Below are 17,621 nucleotides of genomic sequence, written 5' to 3' on the forward strand. Positions count from 1 at the left end.
AGAATGCATAAAGCACTTTCACATTTTTGGACACGAGACACTTACGTTCCTTATGTAAAATCTAATACATAATAAAAAATCTCACAAAATTGACAAAGATTCCGCTATTTTACCTTGATGCAGATCTAGACCTTGACTTTCTGTTGTCAGAAACATGTCGTTTTCTTTCTTGAATAGGTGGCTGTTCCACTTCCATGTTCTAAAATAATAAGTTTGACTGGCGTTAGGGGTGAGTACCGCAAGTATTTTATTTCATTTTGTGCCTAGGCTGAGTTATGTAAGAGCATTAAAATTATATCAAAGTCACACATGTGAAATTAAAACTAATACAATTCATCTCAGAACCTTCACCACTAATATAGTCACCAACAGACAGAAAAACTGATAGTAAATTAATTTAACAGGATCACTGTGAAAACATACTGAAAATAATTAGGGAAAATTTCACATCTTCAACGTGTAAATTGTTTTTTTTCCATATTTTTGTTGATTTCGGCACTGTACAGATGCCCAAAGAATATAATAAAGTTAGCCAGCTATTCCTGCTCTACGTTCAAATTTACAAGCAACATAACATCTGCTGGAAAGCTTTTCTCCTAGATATTACAGAAGAGTACTTTACATATATGTAAGCAAATAATAAAATATGTTTGAAGAATAAAGCAATAAAAACACCAAAACAATACTTAGAATGCAAGAACAAGCTTAAAATGCATATGCGTAAAGAAAAAAATCTCAGCACAGCTTTTCCCTCCTGCCTTAAGTCCTCTATTGCTACCCATTCCAAAACATACTGCATCCTCCCTAAACTTTAAATAGTCTTGATGATACAAGCCTGGCAGGGAACATCTTAAAAAGTAACCTGGTAATCTCTTAGAATTTACTGAACCAACACACTTCAAGACTAACAAGCTATAGTGATTATCTTGAGAACCATCCCTTTACTCCAAGTGACAAGCAAGAATTACTTATAGAACTTGCTGCGTCATAAGTCACCACAGAAGTGCAGCTTGGTATTATTCCCTCATTTTAAAATTTTCCAGCAGTATGCTCCCTAATCTTCAAAACAGGAGAGGCGTATACATATACTTTGAATTTATTTACTAGAGTTTTCAGAGTTCTAAGCTCATTTTGTCTCTTTGAGAGATCTACGGAATCCTTAAAAATTATATTTTTCAAATTCTTTATCTCCCAAATAGGACTGCATTGTTAGAACTCCTGAAGCATGAACAGGAAAAAAGAAATGATGAGAAGCAAGAAGACAGCCGACAAAATGCAAACCCAAATCTGTCACAGAGAGAAACATACAGTATACACATGCTGTTTTTGCTAGATTCCTGAAATACTCAACTGATCGTGTAGCACTACTGCTATCTAACTCTCTCATAGACATAGTCATCATGAAATCTCCTCTACCTAACATGGGTGAGGACAAATATTACAGCATAGTAAGTTAAGAACTTCTTTATTGCAAAGGGTCCTCACCTGCTGATGTGTTTTTTGCATGTGCGATTCACTCTGCACTGGGAAAGGAGTCTGAAAAGTTTGCTGCACAGGAGCTGTTGGTGGAATCACAGGCTGAGCCATGGGTGGAAACTGGGGGGTAGGAAGGAGACCAAAACCTGGCATTTGTCCGTTAGGAGGAAGTGGGACCTTGGAAGAACAAAATACACAGAAACTTCCAGTTAGAAAAAAATTGTATTAGCTTTTCTAGTCTGCTAGAAGTAAAACTGTCTCTATGCTCTGAAGTCACAATGGAAGACCAGAAGCCTGAGAAAGGTAAAGTAGGTCAAGCAATTATATACATTTTAAAATATATATTTATCAAATTATCCAAAGCTTGACTAGAACGGACAACAAAATTAATCTTCCAACTGTTTTGGAAAAGATAAGTCACATTCACTTTTCACAAACAGAAACATGACTAATTTGACCCTTCATCAAAGGAAGTGACAAAACAAGACGTAGCAGATGAAGAAGCAACTAAAAAACCCCTTAAGTTACCTGATGGCGCATTGGATCCTGTTGCATTCCCATCATTCGTTGTTGAAAAGGATCCATATTTGGGAGTTGAGGAAATACTGGCTGTTGTATGCCTTCTCCTGCAAATCCACTAAAAACAACAATATTTTGGTGAGACAAATCAGGAGACATAAAGACTTGTTTTTCTTTCTTTTTCTCATATTTTTATGGACATTTACACATTATTGCTTTAAACTTCGACAGAAAAACTACCTTTATTATCATAGAATTGCTCAGGCTAGAAAAGACCTTAAAGATCATCAAGCCCAACCACAACCTAACCATACTACCCTAACTAACCCTCACTATTTTCACTCTAAAAAGTAAGAGCAGAGCCAACAAGAAGAATAAAAGCTGTCTTCCTTTTCTCCATTGTAAGAACATCCCTGTAACGTGTAAGGAAATGCTACATAAAAGTTATCTTCTTTCTTACCCTGTGCTTATACGATCTTGCTAAAGCCCTAGGACATAAATTTTTTGTTAAGCTTGTCTGCCTTAGGTTAATTATCCTCTTTTCTAATTTGTGTGGGTACAGCAGATAGCAGCCATACTTCCACTGGGAAAAAAAAAACAACTTAGTTTGCACAGAATTTAGGGCAGAGGAGACAGGGATATGTATACCACACAAGGATCAGAGCGATGCCATCCACTTCCTGATTCAACACACAGAATGGACAGTGCTCAGGGGTATGTGCAGTTAATTCAACCTGTTTACAGGATACAGTTTGTGTAGGAAGATGAAGAAAGTTATTGGTGATGTGAAATGGAACTTTGTTGTATTTTAAAACACAGGCACCACATAATTCTTATACGTGATCCTGGACAAATCATATAGACTACTTCTGATGTTGTGTGCCCAAAATGAGACTATTGGAATCCAGTTTTCAGAAGCATCTTACACAACTATAAGGTAATAAGGGCAGAGGCTTAGAAGTGCTACAAACAGAATACAAACATGCCAAAAACCCTAGCCTAATGGCCTCTAGGTTAGGCGTACACGAGTAGTGGGCATTTGACCTGCCTCATATTTCTGTAGAACAGAGTTCCCACCTGTATTATAGGGGAAATTCTGCCAACTTACTCAAAAGGCATTTTAATTAACTAACATATATAACACTGAAGTGCTTAAAGTAATAAACACAGTAAAAAAAACTAACAACCGAATTAGTGATCCTATTTTTCAGGATAGGGTTTTGTTGGCATATATAGAAAGAAAAACATGAGGCCATACACTGAAGCAGGGGAAAGAAGAAATATTGACTAACCCAGGTATTGAGCACCATCCAGCCTGTGCACTGAATGAGAGAGAGGTCCTGTGGGAAAAACTGGTATGTGATCATGTAATTCAAGACTTCACCAAAACGCACATCAAAAGAGAAGAAGGAGCCTGAGTTAGTTTGCATCTTTGCTATCCTAAAGCTGCAAAGCCAAACTTTTTTTAGCAGTTAATACATAATATTAGAATAGCTTTTTTCCCCCAGATGGCCAAGCAATTCAGCTCATTACTAACCATGCCTTGACACATTCAGTTGTGCAAGAAAAACTAGAGAACTCATCCTGAAACCAAGACTGAGCTTTTTTCTACTAAACACATTCCTCAACCAATGATGCCACATGCCAAATCTACAATGAATCACCAAAGTAAAGAACAAAAAACGTTAACAGCAACATTTTAACTTCTGACTGCTAAAAGTGAAGCACTGATAACTCGAAATTTTAGTAAGCTAAAACAGAAGATATTTTATAACAAATAGTTGTTTATTATGACAAAGAAAACTCACAAGGCAGGCTGAGAAACTGAAGGAGAAGGAGCTGAATCTTCTTTCTTTGAGTCTTCCACTGCTTCTGGCTCATCGTCATAGTCAAACCGATCTAGCAGCTTCTAAAAGAATTTATACTGAGTCAGATATTTTTTTCAATAGTTTACACAACTGGAAAACAAAATGTGCTTAATACTGTTGTCTTCCTATACAACTAACTACTCAGGGATTAAAGAAAAGGTTAGAAGCATGGCAAAAATATTGAAATTAATTCACTGATCAAAACCAATTTTATTAAGCTTTAGAAAATGCAAAGGCTTTAAAAACGGGAGGACAGCTTCTGACTGAAGAAACACAACTTGTACCATTCTCCCCCTAACAAACTGAAGACACTGAGGTATCCACTAAGCAGCCTCCTGCTAAACCAATGATACTACACAGAAGGAACAAATGAAAACTTACTTTGTCAAATGATGTTTTTTGCTCAGGTTGTGGGAAAGCAGCTTTTTGTTCTGGTGGTTGTGATGCTGTAGTTTTTAATTGAGCAGTAATAGCTTGAACCTGAGCCATCACAGTGTTATCTATGACCGGAGACTGAGCTTTCTGAGGCTGCTGGAAAGTCTGAAGAATTTGCTGAAGCTACAGAAAAACGTACGTAGTGTTAAATAAGCACATTTGATATAGCACAAGAAGAATTGTAGGGTATACATTCTGTATCAAATCAGACTACAGCACAAGACGATCACCACCAATAACATGAGTGAATGATGAATCATTTTAAAATACTTCAGTGACAAAATCTAGCACACCCTAAGATTCGAGTTTTCAGGCCTTCCAACAGTGTGACTTTTTAATCACACGTACAAACATTAAATCTCAACATTTTATATATGAGGCCTAGTTTTTAAACTTCATGACTCTATCAATTCAGACCTAGTTCTTTGATAATGCATAACTGAATTTTCCTCAAATACCACAATTTCTGGTTAGAAAGGTCACACACTATTCAAATACTGACTTAATTCAGGAATGTCTTTTATTTTGCTTGAAATACGGATATTTCTGTTACCATTTCCCCAAGCGCCCCCAATTCACATACAAACAGGTTACCTGCTGTCCTTGCGTTGTTTGAAACAACTGAGCTACAGCTGCAAAGGCATCAGAACTGGGCAACTGTGGCATAGTAGGTACAGAATTAGCAGTGACTTGAGGGGGCTCCGAAGCAACCTTTGCTGGAGGGGGTGGTGAACCTACGAGTTCCATTGGAACAGAGAAAGAACTGTGTTACTCCAAAACATTCACTGTACTCTTCATTGCATACATCCACCTCCCCAGAACAACTGTCTATCCATACTAGCTTATTTAACCCAAGAAGCGAGTCTGCACTCCTATATAAACTACACCAAGTGCGTATTCTATTCCTTTTTTCCTATGACTGGCTCCATTCATTGCTTATATTACTGCACTGCAGAAATTTTGAGATAGATAATCTATTTCAAAGTGATCCCAGCATGGTATTTTAGATGATAACTTGATATTTAGGTATTTACAATTGCAAAATAGTTAAGAGAAAAACTATTACTCCATACAGTGTCAAGAAATGCGTATCAGTACTCTTAAAATCATAGTTCCATTTTCAAAGTTTGAAAATCTACACTCGTACTTTTTGATGAATATTTCAAGCTAATCATGTAATGGTTCACTTTAAGAGAAGTTGAATTTTTATAATCATATTCCTTCATTTACCTTGAAATACTTGAACTAGCGGCAAAAGAATATATTTCCTAGCATTAACTGAACTATTGCTGAGAAGTCTGGTAATGATTAAAGGTTTCTAAAATTTATTTCATAAGCATCTCCTTCCTCTGGCAAAGCTTGTTCACCTGTCACTCTTGCATAGGCAAACGCCAAACCTGCGTCTGCTTGATAAATCCCTCCTCATATTGTACAAATCACCACATACTAACTCTGCCAAGAAAAGACTCATTTCCACTGAGCCCAACTTATATCACAATCACACTCTAAGGCACGCTATTAGCTCAGTCTACACATGCAGCTTTCCCATTCTCTTTGCTTTAAATTACAGTGTTGTAAATTAGCAGCAATGCCATCAGCTTCTCCATGCTGTGAGCAAGTAACTATTCTCTAACAAATAAATTTTATTGGAATATTATAAAACAATACAATAGAATAAATTTTAAAAAAAACTCACAGATATTTTTTACTTTGAGAAACTAAGCAAATATTCTTGCATCACAACACCAATTCATTTATATCCATTCATCTATTTGCAGTTTAAATTACTGCAACGTTGATGCGCAGCAAGCAGACACAAACATGTTGAATAATACTTTCCCAGCAGCCAAATGCTAAAATACTGCAGAAAGATGTGTGATTGTTTTGAAATATAATTCCACTCCCAAATTACTTCCTGTATGTATTCAGAAAGATATCTGCTTACTCAAGGGAGAAAAATTTGCATTTATCTTCCTCTTTTTCAGCTAAATAGACTGTAGCGTTACAAGTGAAACAGATTCTCTTTCATAACATATCTATATTAATCATTAATAAGCTTATTTCAGGGCCAAATTATCCCCTCAGGTGCATGTGAATAATCTGACTGAAATCAGAATGAATATTCAGGCAAAAAAAATGTCCAGTCTTTTGACAGCCAGTGACGAAACAGAGACAGTAAAAATAGTGTCACTCAACTGTCATATCAGAATGATCTTGTATAACCACCAGTCTGCACTTGTGTTCACATGCAAAGATGTTCCCCCTTACTTTGCCATGTATAGACTGTCAATAGATGAACTTTCTGTATCACCACTGGAGAAGCCACTATTAACACTACTGCGCACCCTTATTTGGTTGTCTGCCATCACACTTCACTCACAATATAGGTGAGTGCAACAAAGGTTACCAAAGCAAAGACAAATTCAGAAGCTCAAAAAAAGAAAAAAAAAAAAAAGGCCCTCCAGAGAAAGAGAACCACGGTATGCATTTTCTCCTCCACAATTCAACCTCACTACCAGCATTTCACGTGGCATCAAACAGGTCAGTAAAAATTCTGCAGGAAGACAGTCATTACTCAGCTCTCTAGGTCAGTGGCTTTCAACTAGCAGTGCATGTAAAGCCTCCTGTCAGGTATGTGTATATACATACACACACACACGTACACACACACACGTACATTTATATATATAATCTTCAGTAATCTGGATTTGAAACATCAGTGTAAGATGTTTTGGGGTCTCATGCTAGAAAAGATTAATAGCTGTTGCTTTCAGAAACTAAAATGATTCCCTGTAATATGAAGCTCTTCCACGTAATGTCATACTTTACTGATGCAGATCCTAACATTAAAAAAAAACAACATGAGAATTATAAAATTGAGAAGCAACAGAAAAATATTTCAGACTCAAGAAAAGATAATATTTTAAGAGGGGATACTGAAGTCACCCTGATGGAAAATGCGTTCCTTCACACAACACAGATTTGAGGTATTCTGAAAACGATCATTTGATATCAGCATTTGGAATGAGTTGTTGGTCCACCTAATCGTGACAGTCAAGTTGAATTTATTAATATGTTATTATTGAAACTACTAATAGGCACTTCAACGTGAAAGTAACCTTTCTAATAGCAGTAGCAAAAGCTGTGATTTCCCTTCTGTTCATAATCTCTTTTTAAATATTGGAAAGCTGTAATGAGGTTTCCCTGAAGCTTTTTCTTCTCCAGACTGAACAAACTCAACTCCCTCAACCTGTCTGCACAGGAGAGGTGCTCCAGTCCTCCAATAATTTTCATGGCCCTCCTCTGGACCCTCTCCAAAAGCTCCACACCTTTCCTTTATTGAGGGCTCCAGACCTGGATGCAGTACTCCAGATGGGGCCTCATGAGAGCAGAGCAGAGAGAGACAATCACCTTCGCCACTCTGCTGGCCACCCCTCTTCTGATGGAGCCCAGGATATCATTGACTTTCTGGGGTCCAAGCACATACTGCTAGCTCACATTCAGTTTTTCATCAACAGGGACTCCATGTCCTTCTCAGCATGGCTACTCTCAAGGAGTTTGCGTGCATATCTGGGATTACCCTGTGCCAAGTGCACCTTGCACTTTGCTTTGTTGAACCTCAATTGGGTTCTCGCGGGCCCATCTCTTGAGTTTATCAAAGCCTCTCTGGATGAACTCCCTTCTTTCTGCCTTATCAACTGCACTGTTCAGCTTGGTATCATGAGCAAACGTGCTGAGGGTGCTTCTGATCTCATGATCAAAATGATCTTTCACTGATAAAGATGTTAAAGATTACTACTCTCAAGATAGACCACCTGGGAGACAATTTTTGTTACCAGCCTCCACTTGGACATAAAACTGTTGCCCACAACCCTCAGGCTGTGACCTTCCAATCAATTCCTTATCCACTGAATAGTCCACCATTCAAATCCATCTCTTCCCAGTTCAGAGACAAGGATGCAGTGGGGGACCACAGCCAAGGCCTTGCAGATGTCTGGGTAGATGATATCATTTGCCCTCCCTTTGTCCATCAATGCCATCACTCATGTCATTCATACCTTCATTATTAGTGGCGTTTTCTGTCATTGGTGCAGCTGTGCTAGTTCCTGCTGCCATATCCAGAAGAGGCTGAATGATTTCAATTTTAAAGACACCATTTTTCTGCCAAAGGTTCAGGACACGGACTATTTTACTCTGTTGAAACAAAAGCAGACATCAATATTAAATATAGCTTTCCTAATACACAAAGCCCAATTTTATTCTATTTTTTTAAGCACTGAGAAGAACAGATCTAACAGCATAGGAGTGCAACAGAATTGGGCAGACCTTTGAAATAACTCACTGTTGTCACACAGGTCAGCAGATCTTGTATATGCAAAAGATAGAATCTGTCAAATTATTATCCCCTTCAGTAAAAAGTTCCTTGTGCCATTTTTCTAAAGCTGCTCTGGCCAGATAGAAAATCGAGGTTTAATAAACAGTAAAGGAAATCGCATCAGCCCCACCATTTCTTCGCAGACAGTCATAAAAGGGTGAAACAAACAACAAATGTGATAAGACAGACAAGAAAAATGAAGATGAGCTAGAAAAAATCATGGAAGAGATGGGCCATAAAATTAAAATAAAATACCAGAAAGAAATCTGAAAGTTAGCAAAGACTGTTCAAAGTTTTTCTACTAACCCAACCACTCCCACACTGACAACTGAAAAAATAAAAAAAATAAATAAATAAAAATAAAATCTTCCTCCATCATTATTCAAAAGACCAGGAAAGCAGATAGAAAGATCTCGGATCACTGCAGGAAGTTAAAGCTAAATAATAAAACAGTTTCACAAAACGTTTGCTACAATACTATCAGTTAGATAAAAACTTAAAATGATCGTCTTCAAACAGATTTTGGTCTGAAAAACAATTTTAGGACAGCAACATCTTTGGCCTTGACAAACATCACTCTGAAAGTCTCAAAAAATGAGCAGAACTTTCACTGGTTACAACTCTGGCACTTCTAACACTTTCTTTCTGTGGGAGACACCACCTTCACTTGTAAGATGCCCTGAAGAAGTCTGAAGAAGATAAGTTTTGGCACAGTCACACACACACACACACACACACACACACACACTGTTCACACATTTGTATACACAGAACAAAACTGATGAGTTTAGACAAAAATATTTCTTTTAGCTAGAACTTCTATTTAACTGCTGATAATCTTTCTCAGTATGTTTTATCATCTCATATTCACTGCAAGCACATAGAGCATCACCAAATCAGCTCACTTGTATACAGAAATGTCGAAGTAACAGCGTTACCAATTCATAACACTTAAGAAATCAAGTTGTACCTTGTCTTCAGATGGACAGAGATACAAATACTGGAATGTGGCAGTAATATTTTTAGAGAATCTTGGCCCAAAGACATCCTTATCCGTTCCAAACTGGTGACGAGACTGACGAACAATAGAGTCAATAACATACAATCCAGGAACTTTATATTCTGGTTTGCACTGAAAACAAAACAATTTTCTGTTATACATTGATGATAACAAGCTGAAATGCTTTCCTTACTGTCCTATAAGAAATCTACACTTAGTATATTAGAGTAGGAAAAAAACAACAACACAAACAATTATTTGTTTCTAGAACTATATGGACTCCAGAAGAACACCATGAATGGCAAAAAGTCAAACAACATTGTAAAAATATATATATATCCTTTTGCAAATTTTTAATATCTTCTGTATGAAAACAAATATTTAAATACATTCAACAATAAGTAACAGTTATCAAGGACAACAAAAAGTGAAAAGTAATATTATGCTCAAATTTCCACAAAAAGCTATAGACTCAATCTTATGCCAATGAAAGAAGTTGGTATTACGCATCACTAAGCTAAAATGACCACTACGTATGAAAAGTTTTAAGAACCTTCATATAAAAAGCACTCCCAATTTATATAACAGTAACTTTCTAGACAATGTAATATTTTCATCAAGTTAGAGAAAGGAGCCACAAACATTTTTACAGAAACTCAAGTTATGGTTGTGTGTGTGTACAGCAAAATAAGTATACCATACATATATAAAATACAGTTTTTATATACATATATATATATAATAGCTATTATCCTTTTCCCCCCTCTTCCTTGTTTCTATCTTAGTACATCGTTTTTATATCAACCCATGAGTTCAACTTCGGTTTTTTTTTTCCAGTTCTCTCTTCCATCCCACTGGGAAAGAGGGTAGTGCGTAAATAATGGCATGGTGCTGACTGAACCACCTGCTGAGTTCAAAGGATCACAGAATTGCTCAGGTTGGAAAGGATCTCAAGGATTATGAATCTTCAACCCTCCTGCCACAGGCAGTGCCACCAACCTCCCAGTTTAATACTAGATCAGTTCAACCACAACGACAATTCCCTCAGAAATGCTACAAGTTGTACCAGAGGAGGTTTAGATTAGACATAAGGAAGAACTTTTTCTCTCAGAGAGTGGTCAGGCACTGGAATGGCTGCCCAGGGAGGTGGTGGAATCGCCGTCCCTAGCAGCGTTCAAGAGGCGTCTGGATGAGGAGCTACGAGATATGGCTTAGTGCTTGTGGTAGCAGTGGTGATGGGAGGACGGTTGGACCAGATGATCTTATAGGTCCTTTCCAATCTTGTGATTCTATGATACTAAAAATCAGTCTGAACATCAACAACACTAGGAAACTACAGAAGATGGACTTTTACACTTCTTTTTTTCCCCGACCCTTCCTAACATAGCAGGAAAAGTTCAAATAGGAAGATTATCACGATTTTATCAAAGAGATGAAAATACATACAATCCTAACAAAACAGTCCTTCAATCTCTGAACACCAGTAGTAACATTCACATAAGTATTTTTTAATGTTTTTTTTTTTTAATTACCTTTTTGATAAATTTCTCTACAATCTGGACAACGTGTTTGTAGAGCTGGAAAAGAAATACATAAATCCATTTATCATCAACTTAACAATGACACCATTTTACAAGGTTTGTTTTTTTTTTTTTTTTAAACTCTTAATGCTTATGACCACATAGTATGGACTACTCACAAAATATTGTAGTCATAATCAAGAAAGAAGCATGTTAGCATTTATCAAGCTGTACAGCAATGGAGAAAAAGATGTCGTGGGTAGAGCAGACAGACACAAGCCATCCTTTCTGTCAGAAGTGTTTCAATATGTACAGAAAACATACTGCTGTTAGAGCATTAGTGAGAACTTTCTGGATTTATTTTATAAGCAATTTCAGTAGGTATTAATATGTTATGATGCAGCTGCATGCTGCAATGTTTAAAATTTTATTACACAGAAATCATAACACCATAGTGGGTGGCATTAAAAAGCAGTAATTGAAAAAACGAAGCTGGAATTATGCTACCAGTCTAAAACCACAAGCTGATGTTCACCACCCACCTGTTTCTAAATAACACTCTTAATGCCAACTAAAATAAAACATCCATGAAGCTAAGACTGGAAAACCCATAGCTGCACTTACTTGGAATCAAAATAATAAAAGTTTGCTAGTGTTACAGTTTCGTTTTTCTTCTGCTGTACTTTACCTTGATAGCTTTAATGGCAGCTTTTGTGATGAGAATCATTTTTGCTCGGGAAATAGGAGGTTTCATCTCCATCAGTGAAAAGAGCTGAACAGAAACAAAAAAAGAAACCACAAAAAACATATTAAAAACATATTCTGATGTTTAAGTACTTAACCAAAAAGACAACATTTCAGACAAACGACAGATAGCAGAAGTTCTGCACTATGCATCACTATGATGCTAGTTGGCCTTGAAACAAAGGAACTACCAAGCAGATCTTTCTGGGCAAAGTTCAAAGCTGTTTTCCTTATGAATTAACACATACGTAGCAATTTACAAAATTTTGATAAGACTTATGTCAATGTCTTATTTGTGTCTAAACACAGGTATTTAACTTAGCGTTGTCATGGTTTTGTGATTTTTGGTTTCAACCAACGGTCTGTTGGTTTCACAAAAATAAATACATACAGCAGAATTAACTGTACCTGGACTTAAAGTAACCCAAATACCGCCTTAAGAAACAGAAATGTTAGGACATCCTTACAGACTGACACAATCCCTTCATCTTAAAGTAATTTACCTAACAGTATGCCAACTTTCATCCATCAAGACAATCAAATCAGCACTAAGTTTCCAAATTATCCTGCTATATATAAATGTTGCAAATGTCTTTAATGGAGACATTTGGCTTGCTACAAACATATCATATTATTATTAAATCTAATTGCAGCAACTTTTGTGGAGAATTCTCTGCACCATTCTCCAAACTCATACTACCAAGTGGAAAAATCATTTCATCAAGAACAAAGCTTTCAGAAGTAGCCATCCTTACAGATGACAATGTGAACCTGACTTGACTTACAAAAATTTAAGGACAGCCCAGGTTCTCTGTATCAAAAAGCTGTAATCATACAAAAAGTTAAGAGTCTTGAATTCAGTTAAGATCATTAAGCACATATAAAAAAAAAAAGTCCTGCAGTACTACATTTAAATGCAAATTATTGTTTTGTTAAAGTGTGAATTCACAGAAAGCATATGCTATATTCAAAATAGATACAGCACATGTAGGGTATAGATCTCTTTATATCCGTGAGTGGAACTCCAAACAAACTTTATGTTCACAAACAGCATCAGCGCAACTTTTGTCTCATGTGAGGAATTTTAATCACAAAATGGTTTCACAACGTTTTGAATCTAGGCACTGAGAAGTCACACACCCCTGTTTTCCAGTATTAACCATGATACTGAAAAGTACGTACTAAATTCACACTTCAGAAACTGACAGAAACTAAAACTGGAACCACAATTCACGTTGGCTTGTCAAAACAGTTTTCTCCAATCTTCTTCCCATCTTCAGGTATAAACAGAAGCCAAGACGTTCCAGTACTACTCTGTAATGCCTCCTTCCATATCACACCTCACAGTCAGGTGCTCTGCTCCACTCAATACTATGCTCTATACTTCCCATAAACTTAACTTGCCATTTAAGTTGTGGCTTACTTAAAGCAGAATCCTTACATTGCCATGGTTTTTATAATTAAAAACAAAACCCAACCACAGATCTTCAGCATTTCCTAGGCACACTATCATTTTTTTTACTGTGAAGTTTTTTTCCACAAACCACAGAAAAATGTTTTGCACTATATAACCAATTTTGCTCGTCAATAGCAAAGACAAACTAAAGCCCTTGAACATTAGCCAAAAATGTAATCAACAGTCCATCACACAAAGCAGAGAATAAAAGTATCTCCATTTGACAGCATAATGGAAGGTATAAAGTCATTTAAAAATTGATCTTTTTTTCTATGAGTTTAAAGTACCAAGATGTTTTGGAAGTGACCAACTTACACAGATGTGCCTGTTGTCTCAATTAAGGAAAAAAAATGTAGGCATGTTTATGCAGAAGATAAAAAACATTACAGCCAACTATTTGAAGGCAAGTGAAGTGTTAATAAAGCATTTAGCAAACCAAGATGTGAGCCTTAGACTAATAAAGACTAAAGCAAGAATCAAACAAACGAGAATAACCCTATTTTCATTACAGGAGATAGAAACGAAGAAAAACCGTCCTTCAAGAGAGTGATATCCCGGTAACCTTTCCAACACCAAGTTGAGATGATGACTTTTCATTACAATCTCCAAAAAGGCAAGTACCGGTGCCATATATTTGATTTTTAAGTCATTCAAACCGTAAGACATACACCAGCTGTGCCTGTGAGTCAACTCGTTCTTTCAAAAAGGTGAGTTCAATTCTGAATTATTTCTGTAGAATGAGTGCAATGACTCACAATGGACAAAGTCAACACTAACATTAAAACTGAGGAAAACCTGTTTTGAGATGTAACGGAAGAAAAAAAACCAAAACAAACAAACAGTATCCACAAATAAGACACCGAAAGCTTCAAACATGAGTGGGAGCATGCAAAAAGGATCCAGCCTTATAAGACAGGTACTCCATACCCTTATCAGGACACACCAGAAAGCAACTGGTGCTGCAGATAAAGCAGCCAGTGTGAAGCAGCACTTCAGCAACACTATGGGTGAGAAGAGGAGAATCAGGAAACTGAGGAGCTCATAGCAAGACAGATAACAAGAAGTTACAGGCAAAAAAGAAAAAAAAAAAAAAAAGGAGGTGCCATCCCAAGAGTGATATAACAACCGAGGAAAAAAATACAAGGGAAGCAAAACAGCTGGAGGGCAAGAAGGGAAATAAGCTAGATGAAGTAGCCAGGGAGGATGCAATAAAGAATATGGTAGCTTGAAGAAGTCATTAATTAAAGAACACAAGAGGCTGGATCTGAGGCTAATAAGGCAGGAATAAACAGGAGCTTGGGAAAAACAGGACTGAGCAGATGACTATAAATTGTTCATTTGCTGCTACAGACAGCACTCTGGGCAACAGCAACAAAAACAGAATAAAAACCATGAGGTCAGTACATGCAGATATTTCCAGAGTGCAATCAGGAGGATCAACTACAGCTGAAACATCCATGAAATAAGATGAAAATATTTCCATCTATAAACATACACACATCCACAAATAAGTTATCCTGCCCTCTCTCCACACTCACCCCATTGCTACCTTTTTGAACAGCACATCAAAACTCTGTACCCTTTTTAGATTCTCCTGAGATTTTATAACACCAAATGACTATTTTAAAGCTGATTTTTATTAAGTTCTTATTATCATAGTTACAGGTGTCAAAACCATGTCAAAAAGAAGGGTAAATCTAAAATACGTTACTAATTCCTCACAAATTTTCAATGCTAGAAGGGGAAATCATGAGATACACAGGTGTTGCATTGAACACCTGCACGCATTCAACTAGACCCTGATCCTCTTTTATATTCATTTCCCAAACCAACATACGCCAGAAAAGTCTGCTTTCAGAGGAGCATTCTTTCAATGGTACTGAGATACCCAGTTCCTCTAAGAGCACTACCATCAGTTCAAGAGGCAACCTAGATGTAAAAGCTTAGTTTGAGAGCATTTCCAGCAGGCTGTATGGAACATAAGGCCTATAACCAGTTAGGAAACGTCTACCAACCGTAACTATATATTTGGAGAAAAGAAACAGCTCAGAGTTCCTTTCCACCTTCCTCTCCTGTACAACAATGCTGCTGTCTAAAAAAGCAAGAAGGGGCTACTGCTCCCCATCTCGTTCATCTGGAGCTCAGAACCACACACAGTAACTCATTCCCTAGGGTGGGGAGCACCACGGGGCAAGAGAAGGCAAAGAAATTAAGTGAAACCTCACAACAATGAATGAGCCCAAAGACTACTCAAGATCTGTACCTTTATTTATGTTTGATTACATTCAATAGTTCAGGAAGAGCTGTCTCTTGCTGCCTGTGTGGATCTTTTCATACACAAGGGAAAACTAATCACCTTACCTGCTGAAAGCAGCGGGAAAAAACACGTTGTTTTACACAAGCTCTGGCTTAAGAGAGCTTAAGAATTTTCAAATACTCCTGGAACCTCCCTCTCTGTAATTGACAGTTTGAGTGCTATAGCAGCACCATGTTTTCCAATGGGATCTTTTCTTCCTTGCTCTGTACCAACCCAGGTACTACAAAAAGAGAAGTACTGAAGAACCTACTAAACTCAAATCACAATACAAAACATTCAGTGAAGAACAGACCTGCATTCTTCTCATAATAGTCTGGAATTGCAGGATAAAATACCTCTGAAGTCAAGAATCTCAAGAGGAGGAGAATCACTCACTCATTTTCAGGCTAATAAATGCAACTAAATAACAAAATTGAAGTGGTCCTTAACCCTTACCAGATATCAAATGCAAGACTAACAGAACTACGTGCTATTTAATGAGCAAGTAATCATCCCAAAAGATCAATGTAAAATACAGAAGTACTATAGAAAACACACAATAGGAGTTAACTTAGGGAATTAACAAAGCCTTCCAATTCGAACTGTAGCATCTGTTTCAGTCCATACTAAAGCCCTGAGTGAGGTGGGTAATGGGAAAAGGAACTGGATGACGACCTTTAGTTTTCAGTCTTCCAAAAAACCGTATTATTCATTTCTGCCTTCCTCCAATTCATGCTCTTTAAGGGTCTATTTTACACAGAAGCAGAAATGATGTTTTGAAGCAAAGGAAAGAATGACTATTTTCAAGTTTACCCGTAGCCTTACCTTAGAACCCTAAAGACAGCACACGTGGGCACAGAATGTCTTAGGAACAAGAGAAAGATGAGATACGGGAACACTATCAGCTTTATTTTATTACCAAGTTTATTAAAAGAAAAGCAAAATCATGCAGTAACATTGCATGAAAGAAGAGAGCAAAGAGACATCTGAAGGGACAAGAGGTCCTGCAGAATTATTTAGATAGACTGGGGCCCCAGGCACAGAGCAACAACAGGAAGTTCAAGACAGGAAAATGCTGGGTGCTGCATGAGGGAATGATAGTGGACATAGGCACAGACTGGGAGATGAGTGGCTGGAGCAACTCAGCAGAGGTAGACCTGGGGGTGCTGCTAAGAGCAGGCTCAGCACAAGCCAACAGCATGCTCTGGCTGCCAAGAGGACAAATTGCACCCTGGGGTGCATGAAGCATAGCACAGCCAGCCAAAGAGGTGATTCTCCCCCTATATTTAACATTGTTGTGGCCTCACTTTGAATACTGTGTGCCGTTCTGGGCTCCACAATACAAAAAGGTACTTGAATGCATCCAGAGGAGGGCAACAGAGCTGGTAAACAGGGCCTGAAGGCATGTCCTGTGAAGAGAGGCTGAGGCTGCTTGGGCTGCCCAGCCTGGAGAAGAGGAGGTTAAGAGGCAACCCCACTGCTCTCTGCAGCAACCTGAGCAGAAGAAGCAAAGAGGGAAGCAATGATCTCTTCGTCCTGGTCATCGATGGCCAGACACATGGGAATGGTAGAAAGCTGCTCAACTGGACAAAAATTTACAAAAATTTCTTTACTGTGATAGTGGCCAGACAATGGAACAGGCTTCCTAGAGAGGTGGTTGGTGTCCCATAGGTGAGAGCATTAAAGACGCATTTCAGTAATGCCACCAATATCTTTCGGTTAGTCCTGAAGCGGTCAGGCAGTTCTACTTGATTTCTGTAGTTATCTCTGACTGGACTATTTCATTATACTCTAAGGCAACCTGTCAGAGAAAGAAAATATTTCCAAAAACTGAAACTACTAGGAAAGAAGAGAGACAGTGACATCCCATGAGACTAATCCCATTGCACAGAAGGAAAAAGATGGGGCTTATGACCTTTTCCTGAGTCTTGT

At 37.6% G+C, this 17,621-nt stretch overlaps 1 protein-coding gene across 2 annotated transcripts in view; it reads right to left on the reverse strand.

Moving 5' to 3' along the window:
• Positions 1 to 17,621, reverse strand: part of SCAF4 (SR-related CTD associated factor 4) — a 45,318-nt gene that overhangs the window by 21,518 nt on the left and 6,179 nt on the right. Inside the window, exons 2-12 of one of the 2 annotated variants that reach the window (XM_085241836.1) lie at positions 11,882 to 11,965; positions 11,206 to 11,250; positions 9,644 to 9,805; positions 8,357 to 8,492; positions 4,893 to 5,032; positions 4,245 to 4,421; positions 3,804 to 3,904; positions 3,288 to 3,335; positions 2,005 to 2,113; positions 1,486 to 1,653; positions 114 to 199 (exon numbers count right to left, since the gene is read on the reverse strand). In XM_085241836.1, coding sequence (XP_085097962.1) covers positions 114 to 199; positions 1,486 to 1,653; positions 2,005 to 2,113; positions 3,288 to 3,335; positions 3,804 to 3,904; positions 4,245 to 4,421; positions 4,893 to 5,032; positions 8,357 to 8,492; positions 9,644 to 9,805; positions 11,206 to 11,250; positions 11,882 to 11,965 — 1,256 coding nt within the window. The remainder of the gene's footprint in view (positions 1 to 113; positions 200 to 1,485; positions 1,654 to 2,004; positions 2,114 to 3,287; positions 3,336 to 3,803; positions 3,905 to 4,244; positions 4,422 to 4,892; positions 5,033 to 8,356; positions 8,493 to 9,643; positions 9,806 to 11,205; positions 11,251 to 11,881; positions 11,966 to 17,621) is intronic. The other variant, XM_085241842.1, reaches the window with a different exon arrangement.

Source organism: Meleagris gallopavo, chromosome 1 (assembly GCF_905368555.1).
Source record: "Meleagris gallopavo chromosome 1, MGAL_WU_HG_1.1, whole genome shotgun sequence".
In the NCBI taxonomy this organism is placed as follows: domain Eukaryota; kingdom Metazoa; phylum Chordata; class Aves; order Galliformes; family Phasianidae; genus Meleagris; species Meleagris gallopavo.